Source organism: Stegodyphus dumicola, chromosome 4 (genome assembly GCF_044657685.1).
Source record: "Stegodyphus dumicola isolate Sdum_Otavi_A_Nest chromosome 4, ASM4465768v1".
Lineage (NCBI taxonomy): Eukaryota > Metazoa > Arthropoda > Arachnida > Araneae > Eresidae > Stegodyphus > Stegodyphus dumicola.
Window position 1 is genome coordinate 105,676,011 of NC_140771.1, and position 27,527 is coordinate 105,703,537.

Here is a 27,527-nt window from a genome sequence, read left to right on the forward strand (position 1 = left end):
TTATTATATTTTAAAATGATATCGTTCAAGTAATTGTCTGAAGCCATATACACTCTTGAAATCAGCTATAAAGTCTGAATAGTTCTTGCTGTTTCCTGAGGTTTTATCGTACATTCCACTCATACCGCGTCCATGAACTTGTCAGTAGTCTGATGTTTTTATCCATAAAACGTCCATAAAACGTCGGTTTTATGGAACAGGACCGTTTGTTTGTTGTTTGAGGACTTTTGGATGTCCTCCAGAGGCAGAAAATATAATTAGTGGAAGTTTTGTGAATGCGCCAATCACGAGATGTTACCATGCGATGCTATTAGACGCTGCTGAAAGCCAGTGCTTCAGAACTTGCAAGAGATGCTTTTGTTGCAAAGCATATTTACTCATAATTTGCATTAATGCTAACAAATGGCATAGTATGCTCCATCTGTTTGGACAATAAAAATTTACATTTCATCTCTGCATTATTTCAGATTACGAAGTATTTCCTGCTGAAACCTTATGTTTCAAATTCTCAAATAATTCGCCTCAAAATATTTATTTGTTCAAGGTATAAACTACAACAGCAGATTTACATTGATACCATAAAACATATAATTTTTATACTGAAAACATTTATCCTGTTTTAATCTCTAAAGTGTTTTGTCTGATTACAGAATCTCACGAACTGATTACTGTAAATTGCACCCTTGTCATGTAATTCCGAAAAAGAAGTTGTGTAAAAGGTATCCTGTGTATTGTCTCCTGAGTTTCAATAACGATCTAGATGATAAAGTAAGTTTCTGGCATTATCAAAGTTAATCATAACTAAACTGAAAAAATTCATAAAATAAGCTGAAATGTTTCTTATCATGCTCATGTGCATGAGAAATAAAAATCTAGTAATAGGAAGAGGTCTCTAATTATTCTATTCTTCAGTTCTCTTTGGGGGTACGGCCATGCACTAATGAAAAGAGAATTAAATTCAACGGACCTGCATGTATATGTGCCCAGCAGGTTTACCGATTCATTTCTCGTTCTTTTCTTTTGTGATGCTTTAAGACGCAGAACAAAAGGTATATTCTCCTGCAACTCGTACTACAGAGTCATGAATTAAGTAAATTTTATTAACTACAAGTAACCAAAACGCTAAGAATTAGGTTAAGTATTTGATTTCCTATGAGGATACTGCTTTCAGATTGGTTTAAAACGAGGAAAGCTTTTTCAATAATATGCGACGTGTGCAAGTAAAGTAATGAGACTTGTTTTTTATGAATTTTTTTAAATTATAATTGCCATAAGCTGGGTCGGTTACTGTCGTTTCAATGTTTTATAGATTTCCAAAAATCTTGGGAAAAGATAAAGGTCACACGGACTTAAGTCAGAGCAATAAGGGGGCGGAGGTAACACAGGGATGTTTTAACTTACCAAAAACTCATTAATTAAAAATGCAGTGTGATAAGGCGCATTTTCGTGAGGCAGCGCCCAGCTGGTTTTGATTCTTATCTCACACGCATCACCCTTTATCGAAGTCTTTCTAGAATTTCTTGTTAAAAGATTTGGTTCAGCTTCGGAGACACAAAATCTTTGTGGACGACTTCCTAGTCATAGAAAAACCAAATCAGCATACTTTTCTTATTTGACTTGCTCATTCTTACTTTTTTTATCCTGGTGAGTTTGAAGTGGGCCATTGCCGGCTCTGGCTGTTTGTTTCTGAATCGTACTCGAACACACAAGACTCGTTACTAATATTGACAGGTTAGAGAAAAGGAGGATCATTTTTCGTCTGCTCAAAAAATCAACTTGTTCCTGCGAAATTTTTTCCAGAACAATTTTCGCATTTTTCTGGAACAATTCGATTTCCTTCATCCTCAATTCATTTGTCAAAATCTGATGAATAGTAATGAGATTGATCTGATCATTTGACTGTCAGGCGACGATCAGAACTCACAAGATCCCGGATTCTGGCCACATTTTCGTGAATTCTTGCAGTTGTACCTTTCCTTGTGAAGTTTGACTTCATTCGATTCACTTCCTTCTGAAAATGTCTTAAACCTTATGAAAACCTGAGCCTTTGATAAAACATTGTTTGCACAGGCCTGCTGAAGCTTCGCAGAAACTTTTAAGCAAATTCTACACAACTTTACTCGACATCGATATCGCATATTTTCAGGATGCACTAGGAAAAAAATATGACTCCAGTTGAAACACACATTGGCTGTGCATCGAAATGTTCCTTTATCCTTTCCGCCAAACGGGAAGTCCACAGTGTTGCCAGATCGAATACTACGTTTCCAGCCTCATTACTTTATTTATGCACCTCGTAATATTAAGTGAAATTAGAAATTGATACTTATGAAATTATGAGTGTTAATACTGAAAATATATTTATTCTCAAGGCGAGGACCATTTTTATCTTATATCCTGTATATAGATAGTAACCCTGCTTTCATGAGTATTTGTCGTATTATGCCTTCTTTTCTTAAGAACTTCCACCGAACACATTTGATATTTTCTATATTAAAAGATATCACTGATTGACAACATTTAAAAGTTTCTCGAATTAAATTACAAATCAAAAAGCTAGCTCATATATTCTGAAAGATCAGAATAGTAGACATGCAAAATCAATGCAAAATCTATAACACGTACTTACCTTATGCTCCCAATCTGTTGTCTCTCACTTTAAACCCGGTACCTCAAATAATGCAGATTAGATCGAAATATATAAAATTAGCGATTAAAGATATACAGTGGTGGCCAAAATTCTGAACACTTTTGGAAATTTTTATGTTTTTGAACTTTGTATGCTTATAGAAAATGTTACGTTTCGCAAAATGCAAACTTGTATATATCATTTTAAAGAGAATTTATTACTGAATTCAATACAAAACACAAAATTCAATTATTTGCAATACAAAAAAAGTTATACGTACTTTAATATAAATAAAAAACACAGTTATGAAGTGGTTTGTAATGTCTAGCTTTCCTGACCAATCACTGTTCTTGTTCTGAGAATCAATCAAATGTTAGTAACTGCCAGTAGAAGCTGACATCATGTTTACACTTGAAACAATTCATTATTTTGATTTGTTCTGCAAGTGGAGGACCTGTTTCTTATACACTGCAATTACAGGTAGAAATTTTTGTAAAAATTTTTAATATTTAGTCAAGAAGCAATGACATCAAATAAAAAAGTAGATTGGACACCTAGAAAGAGATGTAATATTATTTTGTTACGAGAAAGTGGTCTTTCCTATGCTGAAATTGCAAGACAGGTGGGTGGTTCAGTGACTACATCTGGAGTCCGAAAGTTTTGTTTACGATATCAGGAGACAAATTCAATAAAAATCAAAGAAGGAAAAGGCCGAAAAAGGTGCACCACATCTATTGATGACAGAAGAATGAAAAGACTATGTCTCCAAGATAGAAAAATGTCATCAGCGGCCGTCAGAAGTGATCTGAATGATGCTGGTGTTTCTGCCAGTTCAAGAACAATCAGGAGAAGATTAACAGATGTTGGACTGAGAGGTAGAATTCCACGAAAAAAGCCTTATCTTAATTTTCAACAACGAAAAAAAAAAGACTACAGTGGGCAAAGGAACACATTAATTGAATAGATGATTAGTGGTCACAAGTTATATGGAGTGATGAAACTAAGATATCGTTATTCGGTAGTGATGGGCGAAAATATGTAAGACGTAGAATAGGAGAAGAGCTACATCCTGACTGCATTCAAGCAACTGTGAAGAACCCAGTTAGTGTTATGATTTGGTCATGCATGTCAGCAGATGGTATTGGTCGGTCGCCTTCATGTCATCGATGGGACACTGAATGCCAGAAAATACATTGACACTTCTAGAACCAAAACTTCTACCTTCCATCAGAGACCTGTTTCCCAACAATGCTTCGTTTATTTTTCAGCAGGATTCTGCTCCTTGCCACACGCCAAAATATCGAAAGAGTGGTTTCGTACAAAGAGCATTAAATTGTTGTCATGGCCAGGAAACAGTCCTGACCTCAATCCTATCGAAAATTTGTAGCACCGTTTGAAAACACTTGTCCGAATGAGGCGCCCATCAAATAAAAGGGATCTAATTGAGGCTATAATTGTTTCCTGACATCATGTAATAACGAAAGAAGAGCTTAAAACTCTTACCAGCTCAATGAAACGTCGATGTGAAGCTGTAATCAAAAATAAAGGGTATCCTACTAAGTACTGATAACTCACTGCAATCATCACTAAATTCAGCGGCCATATTTGCAGCAGTAGGTCGCATTTTCGTTGCTCCTCGTGTTTCGTCTTTAGCAGCGGAAGTTTTTATTTTCAGGTGCTGAAACAAGTTTTATTATTTAGCCCACATCAGTAGGAATACGTAGACACTAATGTTTTGGTTCTACGACCAACGGTTCATTAATTTCTCAGTTTAACATCCAACGGGGCTGAACCTTAAATTGCTTTTGAGCGACCGCCGGAAGCCGAATCATATTGAATTTTATATCGCTGGAAAGAGGACCTTACAAGGAGTATTTACAGACCAGTTTCAAGACAATTGGTTAATTATACCGCTAGTAATTAATTTTTAAAGTAAGTGATTCTGCAGCCACGAGGTGTCCGTGACCCTCGACCTTTTCAAGCGATCCAACGACCACCTGCTGTCCAGCGACCCCCCCGGCGTCAGCGACTTCCTTTCTATCAACAAAGGGGAAAGAAGACCAACAAAAGGGACTGTGTTTTAATTCGTCTTTTCGCTAATTAGGCAACTAACTGAAGTAGCTGTTCGGAACCTTCAGTTTTGGACTCCTCATGTGACAGGGATTACAGGGATATAAATTTCAAATTTTTTGGACGACTACAACCCGAGTTTTCATTTTTTGTGACTTTATTTTGGACAGGATTTTCACCTTCGCGCGCCTGTGTTTACGTACAGTGTTTACCTGATTTATGTCCATCTCTTGGATTACACAGTGACAATATTTGAACGATTTCTGCAGAAACTCATTATACAGAAGAAGAGCAGAGAAAATAGCGGCCAAGTGTCAATTCGCTTACCGCGGCTGCTCTTAGATAGTACAGAGAAGGTTAGCAACCAAGGTAGGATTGCCTGTTTCTAATTAAATCAATTAGTTTAATTAAGAATCGCATTACTTACTGGTTAGACTCGGCTAATTTTAGTCATTAACTTCATATTATAAAATAGGCTTCAGGTATAACACCGGATACTGTATAATTATCAAACTATGTCAATTTGTGTCATTTCGCGCTATCTAATAATATCTATTACGGCTATGTTAATTTAATTACAGTTTCTAACGCTACAATTTTGCTGTGATCGTGTGCATTTAATTTGTACTCTGCACAGAAGGCTCTAGCTCCCATTACAAATCTGTTTTATTTACCTCAGTTCAAACTGGCTCATTAATTATATTAATTGCCAGTATAATTCTCTTGTATCAGTATTTGATAATATGTTTTTACGGAATGCATAAACAGTAGCATTTCTTATCAGAGCATTATGATTTAGTTTCTCTGTACTTTATTCTAGACTTTTACGTGTGGTAATTGGCTTACCGACGTGTTTTAATTAGGCAGTAATTAAACATAAATAGTAATACTATATTATTTGTGTGTATCCCTGTGCATATTATTTATTCCGTGAATGTATAATAGTACTATTACAGCATTCTGGTCACCTTTTGATTATTCTATTTTATTAATTAGCATTAATTAATTTGTTGACCATTACAAATTTCTTCGAATAAGAGCATTAGCGTTACTTAAAGTGCAAGTGTGTGTGAATTACGAGCAGAGTTAGTGTCACAGTGAAATTTTACTGCAGTGAAAGTGAATAAGTGATTATTAAGTGCTTACAGTGATACGTGTGCAAGCAATTAGTGCACAAAAAGTGCATTAGTGATTAGTGCTGATTAGAGTTAGTGTCACAGTGAAATTTTACTACAGTGAAAGTGAATAAGTGATTATTAAGTGCTTACAGTGATAAGTGTGCAAGTAATTAGTGCACAAAAAGTGTATTAGTGATTAGAGTTAGTGTCACAGTGAAAGTGAATAAGTGATATTAAGTGCTTACAGTGATACGTGTGCAAGTAATTAGTGCACAAAAAGTGCATTAGTGATTAGTGCTGATTAGAGTTAGTGTCACAGTGAAATTTCACTACAGTGAAAGTGAATAAGTGATTATTAAGTGCTTACAGTGATACGTGTGCAAGTAATTAGTGCACAAAAAGTGCATTAGTGATTAGTGCTGATTAGCACAAGTGCATTTACGTTCAGTGAATGCATTTACGAGCAGAGTAAGTGTCACAGTGAAATGTATAAGTGATCTTTAAGTGTAACAGTGATACCTGTGAAGCGACTTCTGTGTGTCTCTATGTGATTTTACTCTTTGCATCAAATTCAGTGCGCCATCTCAAGTCCACAACTGTTTCTCGCACTGTATAGTGCAAGTGATTGCTACTATGACACGGCCATCAACCTCAGTGGCTGAGTACGACAATTCTAACTGCGACTCTGATCCGGCAACTCTTGCTGGCTCAGAATTAGACTATCACACAAAAATCAATAAGCTCTGCGAAAGTCTTAGAAAAACAGCCTCCATACAAAGACGAAGCAGATACCTTCTTCCTTCAGACGTAAAGGTATCTCTCCAGGATTTGATAGACGCAGTGCACACTTTGGCACTCGAAGGTCCAAATTACATACCGAAACCTGAAGCAGCAGACGCCTGTACCAACACTCCCTCCATAGTCTGTTGCGGTTCATTGCACGGCACAGCTCCCAACGATTCATCAGCGCTTAGCGATACCGTCGTCAGAGTCAAAACATACGCGCAAGCAACCAGACCGAAGCCAAAACATACGGTTTCAATTTATCCCTCTGAGGGTACTGCACAGGGTAATAAGGACCTAAAAGCTGTCCTTAACGAAAATTTCCCTATTCAGAAGCTTGGAATTAAAATCTCCTCCATTAGAAATCTACAGAAAGGAGGACTAGCTGTAGACTGTGTTTCCAAAGAGGACGTGACCAAGCTCACTACTAGTTTACAAAGCACGCAGGGACAAGTAATAGTCAAGATCAAGCAACCACTGACTAGACTACCACAAGTGGCTATCCACAACGTATCTCCTGACGTCCAGCCAGAAGAGATAGAAAATGCACTCGCCTCAGAACTCCACCTCACCAAAACAACAGCCAAAGTCATGTACCGACTCAAGGACAGAGGAAACACCGTCAAATGGATACTTGAATGTCAACCAGCAGCATTTAGAAGCCTCCTCCAGTCATCCAAGCTCTTCATTGGGTGGAGAGGACATAGGATTGCTGAGCACTTCGACACAAAAAGATGTTTTCGATGCCAGGAGTTTGGCCATCTGCAGCAAACATGCACCAATAGAATCTACTGTGCCTTCTGCTCTGGAAGTCACAGTGTTAAGGACTGTCACGCCAGCAGGCCAACATGCATCAACTGTTCAGACGCCAACTATAAAACGCGCAGCACAATGCCATGCAACCATCCGACCTATGATACCAACTGCCCAACGTATGGACGATACATCGAACGCGTCAGAAGGAGCACTCTCTATGAATAATGAACAAGAGCCGAACAGCACGACAACAGAACAAGCGATACGTGGGCCAACCCAAGAAACTTCAAGTGCGGAAGCTAATTCTAATCAAGCACAGATAAAGTGCACACAAATTAACTTACAACGGGCGGTAGCTGCGACCACGCAGGTAGTCCAGCATGCTATTCAATATAACTTAGATTTCTTGATAATTCAAGAACCTTATTGTCGCGAGGGACAAGTGGCAAGCCTACCAATGGCATGGAAAATTTTTCAGAAGAAAGCCAATGCATAACAAGCACCACGGGCAGCCATTGTCTGCTGCAACCCCTCCTGGTCTCCATACGTAGTAACCACAGAAAGAGACTTCGTTACTATTCTAGTCATCTTTGAAGAGCAGCAATTCCTCCTAACCTCCGTCTACTCCCCGCCCACGGAAGGTCTTACGGATGTGACTTGCAACTTTATACGAGTGAAACAGAAATGCCCAACAGTACCTCACGTCGTTGGAGGAGATTTCAATGCACATAATACTATATGGGGCTACCAAGACACAACGCCTAAAGGGCGAGACATGGAAGACTTTATGGCCTGTCACGATCTACATTTACATAATAGTCAAGGGGCACAACCAACCTATGACAATACTTATCATAAAGGATGGCCTGATCTTACACTCTCAACTGCTAATTTTGCCAACAACTTTAGCTCATGGGATGTTCTAGATGATGAGAGTAACTCAGATCATCGATACATCCACTTCACACTAACACTTGAAGCCAGCATTAATATCCTCCAGAGATTCAAACTACCGGGCGGAAAGATACGATGACTGAAGAATGCCTTTCAGGAGCTGCTCATCAGAGAAGAAGACATACTAGAAGACCTTACCAACCCCCAAGAACTGGATCATTACACAGACCACATTCTGTCATTACTCAGACAAATATGTCAGCAGATCCTCCCTACAAGGACCGCCAAAAAACTCCAAGGCATATCCTGGTGGACGGGAAGACTGAGAGAGATGAAACAGAGGTGCAGAGCTCTGCGCCGCCGCCTCAGATCTGCTACCAACGAAATTGTAGCTTCCAACATCCTTACGGCCTTTCGGCAAGAAAGGGCCGCCTACAAGAAAGCAATTCTTGAAGCTAAAATTAACAGCTGGAGATCTTTCTGCACCAGTAACAGTAATCCATATGGAATTTTACACAAACTGGCAACGCAGAAGATCTTCCAACCAGCGCAAGTACCAGTTCAAACAACAGCACCACATACTATGGACGTAGCGGCCTCCACCGCCAAGGAACTTTTAAATGCTATCTTTCCCACAGATAATACACAAGCAGATACTTCAGAACAGAGGCAAATTAGAGAAGATACAAGCTCGCCATGCACACCGAATGATATACAGTTTTCTGCACAGGAGATACGTAATATATTCCGGTATCTGCCACTAAAAAAGGCCCCGGGTCCAGACGGACTCGATTACGCAATTATCAAAGTTGCATATCAGGCACGACCATCCTACTTCCATAAATACTACAACCAGCTTCTGCATTATAAAATATTCCCCACAGCTTTCAAAAAAGGCAATGTGGTATTATTTTTAAAAAAGGATAAAGACCCCCTAGTATCGAGTTCCTTTAGACCAATTTGCCTTCTGTCGGCGATGGGAAAGATTTACGAGAAGCTCATCGTCAACAGGCTAAAATTTCATCTACATCAATACCAAAGCATTAGCCCAAGACAATTTGGCTTCAAACAAGGCAGTTCTACCATTCATGCCCTGCATGAAGTCATAATCCATGAAGTCATAATTCAGAACAAATCGCAGGGCTACCAGACGGCTTTTATATCGATAGATTTGCAAAGTGCGTTCGATACCCTCTGGTGGCCTGCCATCAGGCAGGCCCTCAGAGAGGCAAGATGCCCAAGAAATATCTTTCAAGTTCTGGACAACTATCTGGCAGACCGGCAACTGATGATCTCTAACAACAGTAGTACTGTTTCAATAACACAAGTGAGAGGATGTCCACAGGGGTCCTGTGCAGGGCCTCTGCTATGGAACCTCACCTTTAATAAAGTCTTAGAGGCAAGGTGGCCACAACATACTGTGTTAGTTGCATACGCGGACGACGCGGCATTACTGGTCAGAGGCCGCACACGCGCTGAGCTTGAAGCCCATGGCAGTGAGTCATGCACTATCTTTGCCAACCTCTGCGAAGAGCTAAAACTCAAAATATCCACCACAAAGTCCACTGCTATCATCTTTCCAAGAAAGGGTACAAATCCAACACGTAGCCCATGTATCAAACTACAAGGCCGGAATATTAAAGTCGTAAAAACTTTAAGATACCTTGGGGTAATATGGAACCCAGGTCTGACTTGGCTTCCGCATATCCAGGCACAAAAGATTAAAACATCTGCAATTGCCAGGAGATCACGACAATTCCAAGGCCGGAACTGGGGACGGAATCTCCACATTCAAAAGGTACTTTATAAAACTGTAGCTGAGAAGGTGGCACTCTATGCGGCAGCTATATGGGCACAACCCATGACCGCACGCAAGGTTAAGCAACTCCTATCACTACAGCGCCCATTCGCCATAGGCTTATGCAGAGCCTACCGCACCACTGCAACTTATGCAGCACTCACCTTGGCAGGCGTCATACCACTTCATATCCAAGCGGAGCTAGAGGCCACATATACTAAAATAATACATCTACAGAAAGACGCAACCTTTGCAGGCACCTTACATAGCCCTGCAAATTACGAACATCCATGTACTCCTCTCCACACGTACCCAGCACACAAGGGACTTGGCATTCACACTGTCCTCAAACCGTCACGAAGTCAACCAGAAGGAAACCCTATTATGCACGCGTTCTACACAGATGGCTCGAAAACTGCTGAGGGTGTAGGTAGTGCCTTTATATACTACAGGCAAGGCCATGCTGCACACCATTGGAAAGGGCACCTCAATCCAAATAATAGCATTTTTCAAGCAGAAGTAGTTGCCATAACAGCTGCCATTGAATACGTGGCGCTCAACAACATCACACATGTGCAGCTTTATACAGACAGTATGTCGACACTGCTTGCTCTTGACAAACATAGTCACGCCTCCCCGCTGATCATACGACAGCAGCATATCCTAAAAGATAATCGGCACGCACATGTTGACCTAGTATGGATTAAAGCCCATGCAGGTAACATGGGTAATGAGACAGCGGATGAACTCGCTAAAGAGGCTGCTTCGAACCAAAATGCCAGACCGATATCAGTATCAGCACCACCATCTTTCCTCAAAAGTCAACTGCGAAATGCCGCTATCCAGTGGTGGCAAAGAGAATGGGATCAGGGCGACACGGGAAGGAGAGCGCATAGCTTCTTGCCAAAAGTAACCACGGAGCGCCTTATGGCAATTGCTCCCCTTACCAACTTCATTACTGGTCATGGTCCCTTCCCGGATTACTTCTACCGCCGCACCATCTCAACCACGGATCGCTGTGTTTGCGGGGGTGAGGGGTCACCGGACCATTATATCTTTCAGTGTCCACTCACGGAACAGTTCCACTTCCCGATACCAGCCAATATCTCAGCATTTCACAAGTTCCTAGCCAAAAACAGAGCGGCCATAAATAAAATCTGCAAAATAATAACCACCATTGCAGCATATGGCCAGGACCTCTGTCAACCAGAGTAATATGGCTTACATGCATTACTTGCACTGACATATGCACTCTAATGCTCTACCATCTAATCTCTGACTGCATAGGGAGCAGAAGAAAATTGAACACCATTTTTAGGTGTTTAATTTTCTTCTTTTGTTATAACCTATTAAGTGTTTTTTTTTTTTTTTTTTTTTTTTTTTTTTTTTTTAAACCGTGTCTGTATGTTAATTCAAATGTACTTCAAATGCCAGATGTCAAACAGTTGCCCCTGTATGGCCATGTATCCACACTTATAACTATTAAATAAACTCCAGGGGAGGACGCGGGACATATGCCTGTTAACCTCTGTTAAACTTCAGGCGTCCCCGTCCTCCGTCACCTGCCACCTGCAATCATCACTATCACTATCTAATGTATATCGATAACTATTATCGTTTAACTTTTTTTGTATTGCAAATAATTGAATTTTGTGTTTTGTATTGAATTCAGTAATAAATTCTCTTTAAAATGATATATACAAGTTTACATTTTGTGAAACGTAACGTTTTCTATAAGCATACAAAGTTCAAAAACATAAAAATTTCCAAAAGTGTCCACAATTTTGGCCACCACTGTATTTACAACTTGTTTTAAATACAGTATGATATATATTAAACTCAAAAAGCGCTGGCTGTAAAATGTTTTTTTAAGCGTAACATAGTTCTGGCAAAAAAAAAAAAAAAAAAAAAAAAAAAATTAGTTCTGTTCTTGGAAGAAAACAATCCTGCTATATCTTCCACAGCAATATTTGATTTTCAAGCTCTCGAAATGAATTAAATTTACGACGATTTGTTAAAACATGACTACAATCGAATTTCACAAAAATCGAGCGCATTGCAAAAATAAATTTTAAAAAAATCTATTTGATGTTTTGGAAAAATTATAACGCCATATACTCAGTACAGAATATCACACTCTTTTAGGGTGTAGTGACTGAAAATTACAAAAGATAAGTGTAGCCAGAAGACATTACGGGTGATAATGCAAAATTTTTTTTAGCAAAGAGACTCTGAATTAGCCTTTATAGATAATAGACTAAAAATAATACTCATAATACTCAGATCCTCTGGAAAAAGTGGTACTAATGTACTAATGGAAATTTTTTAACCCTGGAAGAGGAAATTCGCGTGAAACGTAATAACAGTGATTCAAGAACCTGTGAAAAGGAGGAACACAAGAAACTTTCCAGCAACAATAAAGGAAATAATGGGACCAACTTACGCTTATGACATTTGGTATGTTTTGAAGTCATTCAAATCGTGTCCAAACTCTTGGTAGAGGTTAAGAGAATCATCGCTAAGTCTAAAATAACAACTGAAATTTGAGGAGGGAGTAAAAGACTCTTTATTTAAAACTAAATAAGAACAGAAGGCACACCTGGTGCTCACAACTCAGTCATCCACTTGTAGGAGATAAATTAAAGTAACAGTAAATTCAAATGTAAAATTTAATTTAAATAATATAGTAACCAAAGACTACACACATCAGTTAACGCGAAGTTGGCTCAAAACTTAACCGGCGTGGATATATTCAGCTATCAGAAATTATAAGACCGAAGATTAGCAATCTTATTTGAATTGGCAACCTAGTAACCTGGCCTCAAGAGGCAGAACACGCTCTGTCTTAAAATCTAAAACCTTGATCTTAAATATACGCGAACTAACTTGCATTCTGGCGAAGAAACGGAAGACTGAAGTGACAGCAAAGATCTAAATCAAAATCATAAAATAACTGGTTAATTAACAGAAATGAATTTTACACAGAAAATGACAAAGATTTCTGATAGAAGCTGAAAAGTCAGAGATGCGTTATAGATGTAATATCCTGATATGGAGAATTACTTCAGTTTGACTGATGACTTCGTAAAATATTTTACGTGTCCTTTTCTTCCGTTTTTCTCAGAAGACTGCAATGTTAAAAACATGTAATTTCAGAAAAATCGGTACCTTTTGTCACAAAAAAGTATGCAGGAATGTATACGATTATCTCAGTTAATATGAAAAATAATTATTTTTAGTTAATATGAAAATTATTTTTCCTATTAACTAAGATAATCGTTTACTTTAAAGTAAACTGGGATAAACCCCAACTTAACAAGATAATTTAAGCCCCAAGAATTATGGACACTACTTATTAAAAGGTTTCATCTCAGCAGTTTCGTTTAACCTTGCCTGTCCCCCAAAAACGAATTGCAAGCTCTAAGCGGGTATTAGTGTATTTATTTAATATGCACCCTTTACTTACCTCTTACAAATAAAAAGATACATTTCTTTAATCGAACTTAAGAGCTCACGACTAACTGGAAATTTATATGAATCTATTTCATGAATTCTGTCCGCCTTTAATTTAATTATAATTAGCTATCAATCTCATTTCTTTTGAAATATACTTAAATACAGCATGAAGAAAACTTATTTATATCTCATAGGTTTCATATTCAAACATCTCCGAAATTTTCAATTACTCGGAAGAAGACCTCAAACCATACCGTAATAATTTCCTGAGTGATGCTTCGAAACAAGTTGCCCAGCTACTTGATACTGACCGAAGAACTGTAGATGTGTTTAAGTATGTAAATATTCATTTATTTATTCAATAATTTTTTTTTATAATTTTTAGCCCAGAACAGCTATTAATTTTGTTTTGGCATTTTGTGTTTAACACTTTAAATACCCGTTTCACTTTTCCAATTGTTGCCACCAAATATTATCGTCCTGTAATTAAATAATGAAGAATCTGCATAAATGTATGTATGTTTCTCGCATTGTGATAAAACAACGGTACCTAGAGACATTAAATTTTGAATAACGTAATCCTCCACCGAATATGGGCATCTGCAAGCCCAAATTTGGAATTGGTTTTATTATCAATTTCATATTTTTGTAACACTTTAACGAATTTTTGATTAACAAACTCAACGATTTCAAAACCGAGCAATGGCAACAGCGTACGGAAAAAAAGAAAAAAAAATTATCTGCAGCGTGCGTGACTATGTATCGGAAATTCTAAAGATATGCTCCTTTTAAAATTATTTTGCGATATTGCTATTGAATTTAATTTTATGGTTTAAGTGCGAAGAATATGGTGTTTAATAAATAAAGGTATCACACAAAAAGTTTAAAAAAAGAACGCCTCTTTGAGCGTAATGTAAAATCTGAAAGCATCAGACATTTTTATCGATTTTTAAAATTTTTACTGGAATTTAAATTCATTTACTTTTTTTTTTTTATTCAACGGATTAAATATTCATCCACTTTTTATATTCAGCCCAAGATTCATAAATAATCTCGCCATATACGCAGTACTTTGTAAGAAATCAGAATATATATTTTTCCATGATATTAATTGAAATTACGTGTTTAATAAGTCAAAATTTGTATTTGAATTTATAGCTAATTTTCAGCTGAGAATGAATAGCGACTCTTGGACAAATGTTTCTTTGGAGATAGTTAATAGAAAATGGCACCTTACTGAGATATTAGATATAATAGGATACCGCCAACGAAGTCCAAGTTTCGTCAATTATTGCCTCTGGCTCCCAGAAAATATGTTCTTTTATGCGAAGATTAACTGGTATTACCTATTGCATCATTCTAATCCCCTTCCCTTTCTTGATTTATGCAGAGCATTTTATACGATACTAGTAAATCCTCGGTACGCATATTTCACAAGTGCACATCTGTGTAGCCACCGAGGGAGTGGCTTCTAGGATGGACCAATGAGCATCCAGTAATATTTCTGTCATGTCACATGACCTTTCGCGTGCTTTAAGATTTAAGCAAAATGGTTGAAAATATTCTGCTACGCAGTTTTTCTGTACAAAATTAAAGCATCGTCGAGTGCTTCTGAAACTTTTCATTGGGAAGTTAGATCAAATATAGGCAATTATGAAGATTTCACTACCTGGTTGAAATAAATACAAACACTTGTCGGAGACTTTGCAAAAATATCGATGTGAAATATTACTTAATAAGTGGTAAATAAGACGAAGAAAGAAATACGTGATAAACATCTGAGCCCAAATGCAATCTTTACATAAAACTATGCGTATGAGAAAAATATTTACACCAATTATATATAGTAAATAGAAGTCAGCACTTTTTATTGCAGTCTATATGAAAAAGATGTTCTATAATAATAACCAATGCAGAATTTTATTCAAAGCGAACTTTACTAATTTGCATTCATATACATTTAGTGTGTTAAATTTCACATTTAATAACTGCTCACTCTTAAATGTACTGTCTACGCAAGAAATACTCATCAAACAGAATGAATTTATCTTATTCACAACGAGTATATGCAATTTATTCGCATATAACTTTTAATATTAACCATGGATATAATCAGATTATATGTATTCTGAATCTTACACTTTAAAAATCAAAAGAATGTAAGCACTGAAATAAGAAAATACTAGCTAAATTGTAATACTTTCAGTCATTCTCAGCTCGATTAAAAAAATATACTCTTGAATTCTCTTACTCCACATAATATGCCGTGAACATCAATCCAAATATTAATGCGGAATAAAAAATCGCGAAAGTGAAATCACAGCGATTAATTAAATTCAGAAAACGAAAGCACTACAAGATTTCTACTATTACGCCACATATTTATAACTGCGAAACAAATGCAAATTAAAGCTTAAACAACGTACGCTCACATGCAGGAAGATTTAGCGTCACAAGAGCAATAGCAGCTCATTGGTCCATTTTCGAAACCCCTCCCTCAGTGGCTACGCTGATGTGCACTTGTGAAATATGCCCTCGGCACTCTAAAGAATCAAACAATGCTTTAAATTAAAATGATCAGCTAACGTTTCTGTGTTCTGTCCAACGTTCAACCCTAGTTTTCAGTCCCAAATAATGTCTCGAATAATCTTTTTGTGTGTTAATATTGATATTAACTCGTCGACCACACGGAGAGAAATAAATTTTTGATTGCTCCGTTATCTCCCTCATACTTTTTTGGATCATTCTCATTTTCGAAAATATTACTTGTAAATGTAAATATCAATTAGCAAAGTGCGTCCACGCCACACGCATTTTTTGTCTCCTCCCTTCTTTTTTCATAGGCATTTTTTATTCGCATTTCTCAATCATAAAAACCAAAATGTTGATGTCCGTGCTAATCCTGAAAATAATAACTAAAGCAACTCAAAACTAAAGCAACTTAAAACGCATTAAAATAATAACTAAAGCAACTTAAAACGCATTCATCTCATAATATCTTAAAACTAATCAAAACAGTTCTCAGAATGCAAATTACAAAATTACGTCATAAAAAAGATAATAAATCAAAAAAAGTCTGAATGAGTTCCTATTTTAAAAATCGCCCAAAAAAGATTTATTAAGGTTGTTTTATGCTCTTGCTGAACTCGCTATCTACCAGCTTGCTATATTGCATTCACTTCTGCTAGCTTTATTATTAAATACCATTTTCTTCGCATGTACACCGTATATGAGTCAACAGCAAAATTACAAAAATTTTAAAAACAACATAGCAGCATATGTTTAGAGTTCCCGATGCAATGTTGTTAAGTGTTGGTACGCGTTTTCTATTTTTTTCAGTATTTTCTCAGTTCATCGTATCAATCGTCCCTTTTTTAATAAGGTGGCTAACAAAACTTTTTTTTTTTCTTCTTTTTATTATTAACGCTTTGCGTGTTAGATTTATTCATTAGATGTTACGTTTTTCGCACTTGTGTCCAACAGTAATGCCGCAAAATATTCAAAAACTTCAGTCCAACAGCAATGCCACAAAATATTTAAAAACAGCATATCTTTAGAATTTCCGGCAGATAATCTCGCGCGCTATAGATAAAAATATTTTATTCCGTACAGTGTTGCCACTTCTAGCTGTAAAATCTCTGAGTTTTTTCATCAAAAATTCCTTAAAGTTTTACAAAATGTGAAATACAAAATTCGAATTTCAAAATTCGAGCTTTCAGGTGCAGATGTTAGGGTAGAGGACAATGTTATTCAAACTATAATGGCTCTAGGTTCCGTTGTTTTTCACAATGGGAGGAACATACATACATACATACATGCAGATTCTTCATTATTTAATTTCTTTAAAGATAATACAGGGCGATAGTATTTGATGGCAACAGTTTGAAAAGTGATTCGCCCTTTATAGTAGACGACGCAAAATCCCATTTCGACAGTAGGCTAACGCCCTTTTAGGCTTATAACATCCTACTAATTGTTTAATTGAAATCTTAAACTTCCCAAATTTAAATATGCAAAAGTAATATCTTTCTTGTTTTCCAAAATAAAAATTTTTAAACTTGAGATTCCATAAGAGTAATTAAATTCAACATTCTGATATTTTCAAATACCGAGTTAGTATACTTTTATGTGTTAACAGCTCGTATAAACTTTGTGCATAAACATGCTAGAAATGTGGCAATTGTTATAATACACAGCTAAAAGGGTTAATGTTTCTTTTCTTTTCTTTTTTTTTTTTTTTTTTTTTTTTTTTTACTGAGCTAGCTTTTTCACGTACTGAGCTAGAAGCAATTCCAAAAGTACGTCGATCATTATATTTTTAAATTGTCAAAAATGAAATAAAATCTGAAAAGGTACATCAAACGTCATATTAGGAAATTTAAAATGTTATTTAAGAGCTGTACCATATTGTATATTCTACCAAAAAATTAACATCGAATCGTTTTTTTTTAAAGTAACCGACTTGAAAGGGCCATTTCTTTGCAATCACGTTACCATACATTAAACCGAATTTTTTTCTAATTCTTGTGCTCATCTGTAAAAAAGGAATCTTTATTTAATTTTTAGGTTAGAACTCGGTGCCTCTGTCCGTAGTCTCCTAAGAATTCCACCAGTTTGTTATACTGTGAACCTGATGAGAAACCAGACTAAGAGAAGCCACGAATTTATTCCTACGACATACAGTAATATATTTACAAATATTCAATTTTCAACTTTAGTTATTTAATAATAGCAATTGATTGAATACAAGATGTGCAAATTTTGAGGTTATATATATTTTAAGAAGACAGTTTCATTTTTTTTATCACTTAAACCACTTTATCGTTTGCCTCGAAAAAGACTCGCCAATTTGAAAAGCATCGTCAGGCGTCAGCAGCGAAACACGCTTGTTCGGTTTACACGCGGCCTGTATCTTCACTCCCAATCGTCACACGTCGTTTCTTCTTTCCCAATCCCCAGAATGCGGCGAAAATGAAAAGAGAAGAGTTATGGAATAATTGGGTACTCTCTAAGTTCATTTAAACAGTTGGGAAATAAGAATGCATTTTCCGTTCTTTCAGCTGGCTCTCCAATGGGTGGCTTGGCAAATGCGGTCAAGAGCAGGAGACTGACGTTAATTACGGAAGGGGAAAGTAAACGGCTGTGTCAGGGATCATAAGGGGAGATATATTTAAAAAGAAAGTGTTTTTAGGTCTCATTCAGTATCAGTATATCAGAAATAAATGATGCACATGGTATCAGAATGGAGGCAAATTACATAAGATACGAAAAGTTATATTTATTTGTTTATTAACATTTCATTATTACATTGTTTTCGTTCAGGAATTTCCTTCCACCCCCTCTGAGCAATACATACAGGTACATGTAAGTCGGCTGAAAAGCACTGCTATAAACAAATAATCCAACCCAATTCCAGTTGAACAGCGCTTATTAATACTAATTGTTTACGGAAAGCATCTTAGTTTTTAAAAAGCTTCGTATCATCTAACATAAAATTAATTAATTAATCATCTAAATAATGATTTTGTGTTGAATATGGCAAAACATATGAGGGTTAGCTAGGCATGATTTCATGGAGAATTTTCTAAGGAAAATGGGCTCATATTTACATACCTTAAGGAAATCCACGAAAATGCTTACACAAAGTGGTACGTTGCAGTAGGGTTCCTTCAATCGATCTGTTAAATTTGCATCTAATTGTCAAGTGCTCCCATCTGTTAAATTTGCATCTAATTGTCAAGTGCTCAATTTTTTTGGCTAGTTTATACATTCAAAGGAAAATACAAGTTACTCACTGAACTTCGCACGTTAGTCTGAATAACCTTTAAACCCGATGAACAGCATATTTCTGTGACAAGGCGAGCTTTCTGACTGTACAATCTGTTTTACATTTATGGAGCTTGTGCCGAATAAGTTTATTCGTTATTTTATGTAATTTCTGCAATATTTTGTAATTCTTTCATTTTTTTCATTTAAATTTTATTTTTTTAAAGATAATTTCTTTTTATTCACAAATATTTATATTTTATATTTTTATAATAAGTGAAACATTTAATTAGATTCTGATATTTTGTTTTCATAATATAAAGTACGAAACCTTTGTTAAAATTTTCATTGCTCACTGTATTTCAGTGACGGTATTTTAATGTGCTATTTTATTCGCGAGTCCATTCATCCGATTTGAAACTTGGAAATGAATTAACAAATCGATCTTTCCATTCAATTGGTCCTATCGACTTGAATACAGTGAGCCTGAGTAAACGGGAAGTATCTTTCCTAAATATAAAAACCATTATAAGCGCATTTCTAAATAATAATTTTAAAATATAATTTTGACAGCTGTTTGACGCTGCTTTCAAAAGATTTCTTAATTATAAATATAAATATATATACTGAAAATTACGAAGAGAATAACACATACGTATCTGTTATTACGAGAATAAGTATTTCTAATGTATGCAATAGGGTAATTTATTTACTGTATCGATTTATTACTTATTGTAATGGATTGGAGTATTTGAATATGAATTAGATGAATATTTAAGAAAAATATTATGACTGCGAGAATAGGAAAAAAAACATTTTTTGAATATTTACTTTCTTATAGAATGCAGATGAATTCATTTTTACTCAACGAAAATCAAAATTTAGTAGCTAATTAATCTGTCCTGTATCGCAAACTTTAGTTCAGTGATCCGTATTATTGTGCGCTTTTTTTAAAAAAAAAATTTAAATGCTTCAAGAATAATTAGAAAAGGGCATAATTCTCTTCTTACCCTTAAATTTTTCAATAAAAAAAAACTGCATTTTGAGCTATAACCAAGTGAAATAATTTTCTAAATATAATTCAAAGCATGAAAAATAAGGTACATAAACAGTTTGGAAATGGAACTAGCATTGAGATTCTCTTTAAGAAATATGGTGAAGCTTAACAAAAAGTCTACGAAGTGAAGTAATTCCGTAGAATATTTTCTAACTCTTTATGATTAAATTGCACTCAATTATACTTTATAAACGACATGTAAATACTATTTAATGTATATGTGTGGATGTGGGGGGGGGGGCTCACTAGCGGCTGAGCTGTCAAGTCGTTGAACTCTGGCAGGTCAATCCGGGGTTCGAATCCGGATCGACGGGGGTGGCTGTATTGGCGTTTTTGAGGTTTTCCCCACGTGTAACGTGCATAAGAGTCAGTTTTGCTTAGAAAGTTCTCCACGAGGCACCCTTACCCTTAGGCAAATAACCGTTTAATTCTTTGCTATAATCAAACAAACCAGACCAAACAATAGATATATAAATAAGTAGCTTAAAAAACTGCTATATTTTATGTATACTTATCAAGTAGTATTTCAATATATATAATGATTAAAAGAAAGGAAAAGTCGGATCCTATCTGATTGTATATAATGTAATCCCTAACAATTCTTTCTAGGCCCTAACAATTCTTTCTCACTTAAAGTCGTAACCCAAAAAGAGAACAGGTAAAATTAAACTTCAGATACGTATACAATACTGAATCTAATACAAAAAATACAAAATATAAAAATAAATTATATATGTACGAAACCTAACTAACTATTTATATTGATATTACGCAAATATACGTATAGTAATGAACATTGTATAATAAAGATATTTTATACCTTGTTCTATATTTGGTTCCATTTATATATACCTATACATAGATATATATAATTTAATGATTCCATTTAAGGATTATAGTAGTAGTTAATACTACTACATGTAATACACAAAAGTGCATCAATAATGTATTTTTCAGTATTATTTAACTTCATTCTTAAGAATTTTCTGCAGTCTAGTTTGCGTTATTTTATTCATAAGTCTCAAATAAAAACAGTTATTGTTTATATGTCATTAGAAAATTAACCAAAAAGCAGCGACCACAATGTAATTGAGAAACAGTCCTTAGCCGTGAAAAGGTTGAAAGCCATTCGGTTATGACTATTATCTCACATACTCAGCTACTTCGCATACATGGAACATAGCATTTGAAATGTAAAACTCAATATTTACTACAAATTCATTCGTGTAACAAATATCTGTTTTTCTACACCTATGGCTTTAAAAAAATGTTATTTATCTTACAGTTTATCGTTAAGTAATACATTTTGATTGTACAAAATGGCACTCATTCGAAGAATTCAATTCGTATTTTCCTCTGTATAAAACTGAATGTAGAGAAATTAGATGTTTAAACGACCCCCACATTTTGTCAAGAGCAGGAGCAAGATTATCCCCTACTTTTCAGCCCCCCCCCCCGTGAAAAAAGGGGTTCTAAATTTACGACCTGACCGCATATGAGGGTATTTCCTACAATGACGCTATTTAACATCCTTGAGTGTGACAAGTAGACAATCTTTTAAATGGGTCTTGGCAGCTCGTAAAAGGGTAAAGAATGATTTCTAAGGCCAGTTTCAGAGGCAAGACGTTTATGTTTGGAGGTAAAAAAAGAAGCAAACATGTGAGTTTCACAAGACTATGAATTGATTAATATGACTAATGAGTTATATTCGTCCTATCTGGCTACTCAATTTCATTTCTGATAGTCATTGCAATGTATTACTTCATTCATCTAACCCGTCATACGTATTCGTTGTGCTATCATGCAGGGTTGACCACAATTTTGTGCTAACGTTGGCAAGGAAAAGGTACTGGAATTAAAAACAAGCATTAGATTTTTATGTACCTTTGAGTAGTCACTTTCATAGTCACTTTTCTTATGATAGTTTACTATGCTACCACCTTATTTTCATTGATGAAATCATCGCAAAATACTAAAATGAGAAGATAAACGGAAGCAAAATATTTACTCACCAGAGTGAAGTGTTTACGAAGCTTACATTTTCACTTATTTAATTTTTCTATTTACATTGTAGATCATTTAGTTATTTAATATAATAACTACATGTAGTTTTACACACGAAAAACGCTGGAAATATTTATTGATTTAGTAGAATTTTTATAAATTAATTAACTCTTAAGAAATTACAAAATTCCTATCTGACGAGCGTTTTAATTTTTCCTTTACGAAAAGGAGATAGCATCAAAGTAGTTGTAAATAACTGATTCCTCGTTCTATGCTTTGCGATTGTCATTGAACAATTATAAATGACGTATAGTTGACTCGCCATTTATAATTGTCTCAATAACAATGGCAAAGCAAAGAATTTCTCAGGGCCAAACGGTAAAGTGGTATTGCTATTGGGAATACTTTTTAAGTTGGTGCAGATAAATTAGCAAAATAACAACAGAGCTTTAATTAATATTGTTAAACTATGGAACATTTGTTCTGGGGTAGGATAGTTTCCTAAAAAGACGTGAATTTTTTACCTTTGGCCAGTGCTTCTACAATCCTCAATAGATGCCATTTTCTACCAAGTTTTTCATAGCTATTTTTTTAATGCGACTTTAATGAGTTGAGTTGAGTTGAGAGCAGAATCTGGACACCCGTGCGGCTTACTAAGACTATTCGGGTCTAGTCCAGGTTCCGCAACTATCCGGGGCAACACCTCATGGGGCCTATAAGGGCATACATTGGTCCTGTATACATGCTTACATAGTTCATAATATATGCTTACATAGTTACATAGTTCATAGTACATGCTTATATACAAGTAGTTCATAATACATAGATCTTTCATAATACTTGCTTACATAGTTCATACATATACATGCTTACATACGTAGTTCATACATATACATGCTTACATAGTACATAATATATTGAGCCTGTTACATAATACATACATATAGTTCATAATAATTTTCATTGGCCATAGTACATACATGTTTCAATGCGACTTTAATGAGACAGACTAAATCTCTTTGTAATATAAAACAATATAAAGCAAAATTTATTGGCGAACAATTTTTTATATATAAGACGACCCGATGGCGCAGTGGTTAGTGCATCGCGCAGCATCACCACAGGTCCGGGGTTCTATTCCCGGGCTGGGCAAGGTTGACTCAGCCTTTCATCCCTTGAGAGGATCGATGAAATGAGTACCCAGTTCGCTTGGGGTCCTGCGACAAGCTGATACCTTGTCCAGGCAATATGCACAAGCACCACGGGGCCCACGGTCTAGAAAGCAGATATCAGGGCACTGCCGGCCATGGTTCTCTGAGGGCTGTTTGTGCCACCGAGTTAAGTTCACTTTAGTTTTAAGACGGAAATCTTTTGTATCTAGCAATGTATATATAGAAACGCTCCTTACTTTACGAACGTGTTAGTTCAGAATGATCGTTCATACTATGAATTTGTTTGCAAAATGTAACTAAATTAATCTCTTGCTTTCCTGTCCTGATCTTCGTGGGATAACAGATATAAATAATATTACATAAACAGTTTAAAATAGTAAAGGAAATACACAATGCGTTTTAAATTTTATATACAGTATATTATAAATAAAAAAAATACAAATAAATAGAGTTACTTTTCTGTACAATGTGTACAGTGGACTCTATGAACGTGCACATAAAGAAGGAAAGCTTCCATAAACGTAATCTAAACCAGGTTGACTATTGCACCGCTAAATCGTAGAACAAATTCTCTTCGCCAAGTCATCAGGTGTGCAGGAACTAAGCTCAGATTTTCGTAGATGTTTTTACTCAAATTAAATAATCCATTATTTAATGGACTTGGGCGCATCACTGATTTAATTTACATCGATACGGAGGGGGGGGGAATGGTCTCATAGATGTTTGAACTTTTCACCAACACAGTCTTTGACCTTCAACAACTTTGACAACTGTTATAAATATTTTAGACTTTCCAGAAGCTCGTTAAGCGTTATTTTCTATTCTACTTCAAAAAAATTTCACTATTTGAGTATATGTTTGTTGGTATCTACGAGAACCGGTTAAAGTGAAAATTCGAAATGTGAGGAACTTCTGTATTTCTTTTAAGTTTTAAGAGAAATCAAAAATTTATTTCTGATAGAAAGTTTCATCAGACAGTTGGCCATACCTTTTTCAGTAATGTATCTGTATAAAAATACGTCATTATCTACAGAGAACTTGATAAATAAGAACTGCCCTAGGCTCTATATAAAGCAATATCTCGACTACATAAAGAGGTACAATAAAACTATATTATGTCACACAGATGCATCTATTCACAAAAAAACGTTAATGATTCGTAGCCTGTCTACTTTGAATTATAATTCAAATTCTTTATGAGAAAATTCTGCATTCAGTTTAGTTTTTTGTCTTTATTTTAGAAGAAATTACAGAAAAAATTGTGCAATGCAAGGGAGAGCGCTCAATAGGTGTTAAGTTTTCACCTATACTCGATTATGATAAATATCTAAAATTATTTCATGTCCTGTAATACATTAGATTTTAAATTATCATTTAGTTATGCTAATAGTCGGAAAATGCATTTAAGTCGCAACTTATACTATAATCTATAATAAATAATACTATAATCTGCAAAAGTTTCAAAACCACTGAAGTATGAAATTACTTTAATTAATAAAAGACATAGTTAAAGCGGTCTCTTTCTATAAATTTCCTACATTTTCAAATACTTTACAAAAAAAAATGTAATATTATCTTCAAAATTTTTTTATTTGTATTCCATAAGTTAAACTTTATATCCATAGTATTTCAATGCAGCTTCTTCTGAAGTAATGAAACTTCTTCTTATTTACTACTTAAATATAATATAAGTGATGCATTAAAAGAAAAACAAATTTCTTCAGTTGTTAAAAATGACCAACGACAATAAAGGTTGAATAAACGTTTAATTTAAAAGCTATTCTATTGCTTTAATCCCACGTTAAAAACTTTTTTTCAGCTCTTTTCTTTCCTAAAATCTATTTGTATGCAGAAGATATTATTTACGGTCCTGAATATGCTGCCATACAAGCTTCAGTTCATTCTCCATATAGCTATGCGAATCCTTTCATTGCAGGATTTGAGTTGAAGATTGGGAAGTTTTACACTTTCAGAGTGAAGCAGGTGAAACATTTCATATATATTTCTGTATATTATTTTATTACCCTGAAGTTCAGTTTTATAAATGATTCAATAAAAATCGATCGATTAATCCAAAAAAATATAAGAATAATTGAAAAAGAAAAAAAAATTAAATTGTAGATACAGGCATAAAAAGAATGCAAAAAATAAGAATACAAACATTAAAATTTCAGAGTTTGTTTCTTATTCATGTCTGATCACTAACAGACTGACTCTGACATTCTGCTAAAGCTTTTAAATCTACCGAACAAGAGTGCCAACTAAGAAAATGCTTTTCTAATAAACAACAGACAGACAACAAACAGAATGTATATGTAGTAATTTCTTCACAACTTTCTCTTTTATTCTTGAAACTGATCGTTTTCTGCCTCATATTTCTCCAATGTACTTATGGAAATAAATAAATAAAATACTCATCTCACAACATGAGAAAAGTTCACTGCATTTCAAGAAAATATATGAACCCGAATCACGCATGTCAATTTGTCCTCGTGGACAGACTAAGCATAGCTCAACTAGAATTTTTTGGTTAGAATTTCTTTGATCACACAATTTAATCGATGTTGACAAAGACTGATATCAATAATAAGAATTTGGGAAGAAAACGAATGATCTTCCCTTACCAATTTTTTGTCGTTATTTAATATTTTTCTGGCACTCCAAATAGACAGGTAGGCCAACTCAACAGAGCTTTGTCCCAGAATATCTTGAAGAATGAAAATCTGGAGTCTCAGATCTCTTTTCTCTTGCCCATAATTTCTCTGCAGGACCTTATAAATTGATAGATTTTAAATATTAACATACTACAAAAACGCTATATAGTTACAATACTTATGCCTCCTCAGAAATTCGAACCCAAGCCTAATGACTTTGTAGCTGATATTACTACGCATTAGACTATCTCAAATAGCATAAAAAGGAGGTCTTCTTTATTTCTCAATCTAGCGTTTTCCGAAGCAATTTTGCACTGTCCGTGAATACATTTCCCATAACTAATTAATATTATTATGACAAGAATTTTAAGAAAAATTTAGAGATTTTTAATGATCTGGAATATAATATGCATATTATTTTCATTACCATTAAAAACGAAAGTGAGGAATGTCGTATAAAAATTTCTAAATGGAACTAATTGATTTACATTGTTATACAAGTCTTATTCAAAATAAGAAGATACAGATTTGATTAAATTTCGTTTGCGTTTATCAGAAGATATTAACTTTGTATTCCTTATTTTAATAAAAATATTTATTTCTTTACTATTTACAAAAGTTTAAAGACAAATATCTTGAGTTACAAGTTTTTGCAATAAGAATACTCCGCTTTGTTTGGGAGGACATTTCTATATGAATAGTTTTTTGCACTAACTGAAAATTAGTAAATATGAGGGGAAAGGTAGATTGGCCAATGATCATCTACACTTCGTAGCAAAAATAGTTTTTCAATTTTTTCTCCAAGGTTACAAACTTTATCAAAATCGAAAAACTATCAGGTAAGAACTAAAGATGTTTATAATTATTTAGTATGGAAATAGTATTTTATACTATTTATTTTTCAATACTATTTTAATAATATGGAAATATACGCATTTTTTAGCATGCATCGAAGAAAAATTTAGTAAATGAAAGAAAGAAAAGATATTGCCATTATTTATTTATAAGTTTTGCCCTACTTGGAAAATTTTCATAATTTATTTGTTTTCAGCTTAAGTAAATTATCTGTTATTTAGTCGAACATATTAGAATTATTTGAAGTAAATGTCATTCTGAAAATTTAGTATTTAGCTCTCAACACAATCCAATTACAATGTGTAAGCAACAAAAATTTCTTGCAGGTACCAACCTTTAGATTTCAGGCACAAAATCTATATAAATTTCAATTTTTTCATTTGCATCATTATTACTACTTTTTATGTATGATTTGATAAATATTTATTAAGTAAAATTTTTAATTTAGAAAAAAATTTAATCTAATTAAACAAAAAAATATGTCCTGTGGGCTTTTTTACTTCCTTGTATGAAGT

At 34.8% G+C, this 27,527-nt stretch overlaps 1 protein-coding gene across 3 annotated transcripts in view; it reads left to right on the forward strand.

Annotated features, from left to right (window-relative positions):
• The window catches only part of LOC118180741 (uncharacterized), a 94,795-nt gene that overhangs the window by 45,662 nt on the left and 21,606 nt on the right, over nt 1–27,527 (forward strand). For all 3 annotated transcript variants that reach the window (XM_085815301.1, XM_085815303.1, XM_085815302.1), the window contains 4 exons: nt 651–768; nt 13,699–13,838; nt 18,071–18,186; nt 25,323–25,486. In XM_085815301.1, coding sequence (XP_085671427.1) covers nt 651–768; nt 13,699–13,838; nt 18,071–18,186; nt 25,323–25,486 — 538 coding nt within the window. The remainder of the gene's footprint in view (nt 1–650; nt 769–13,698; nt 13,839–18,070; nt 18,187–25,322; nt 25,487–27,527) is intronic.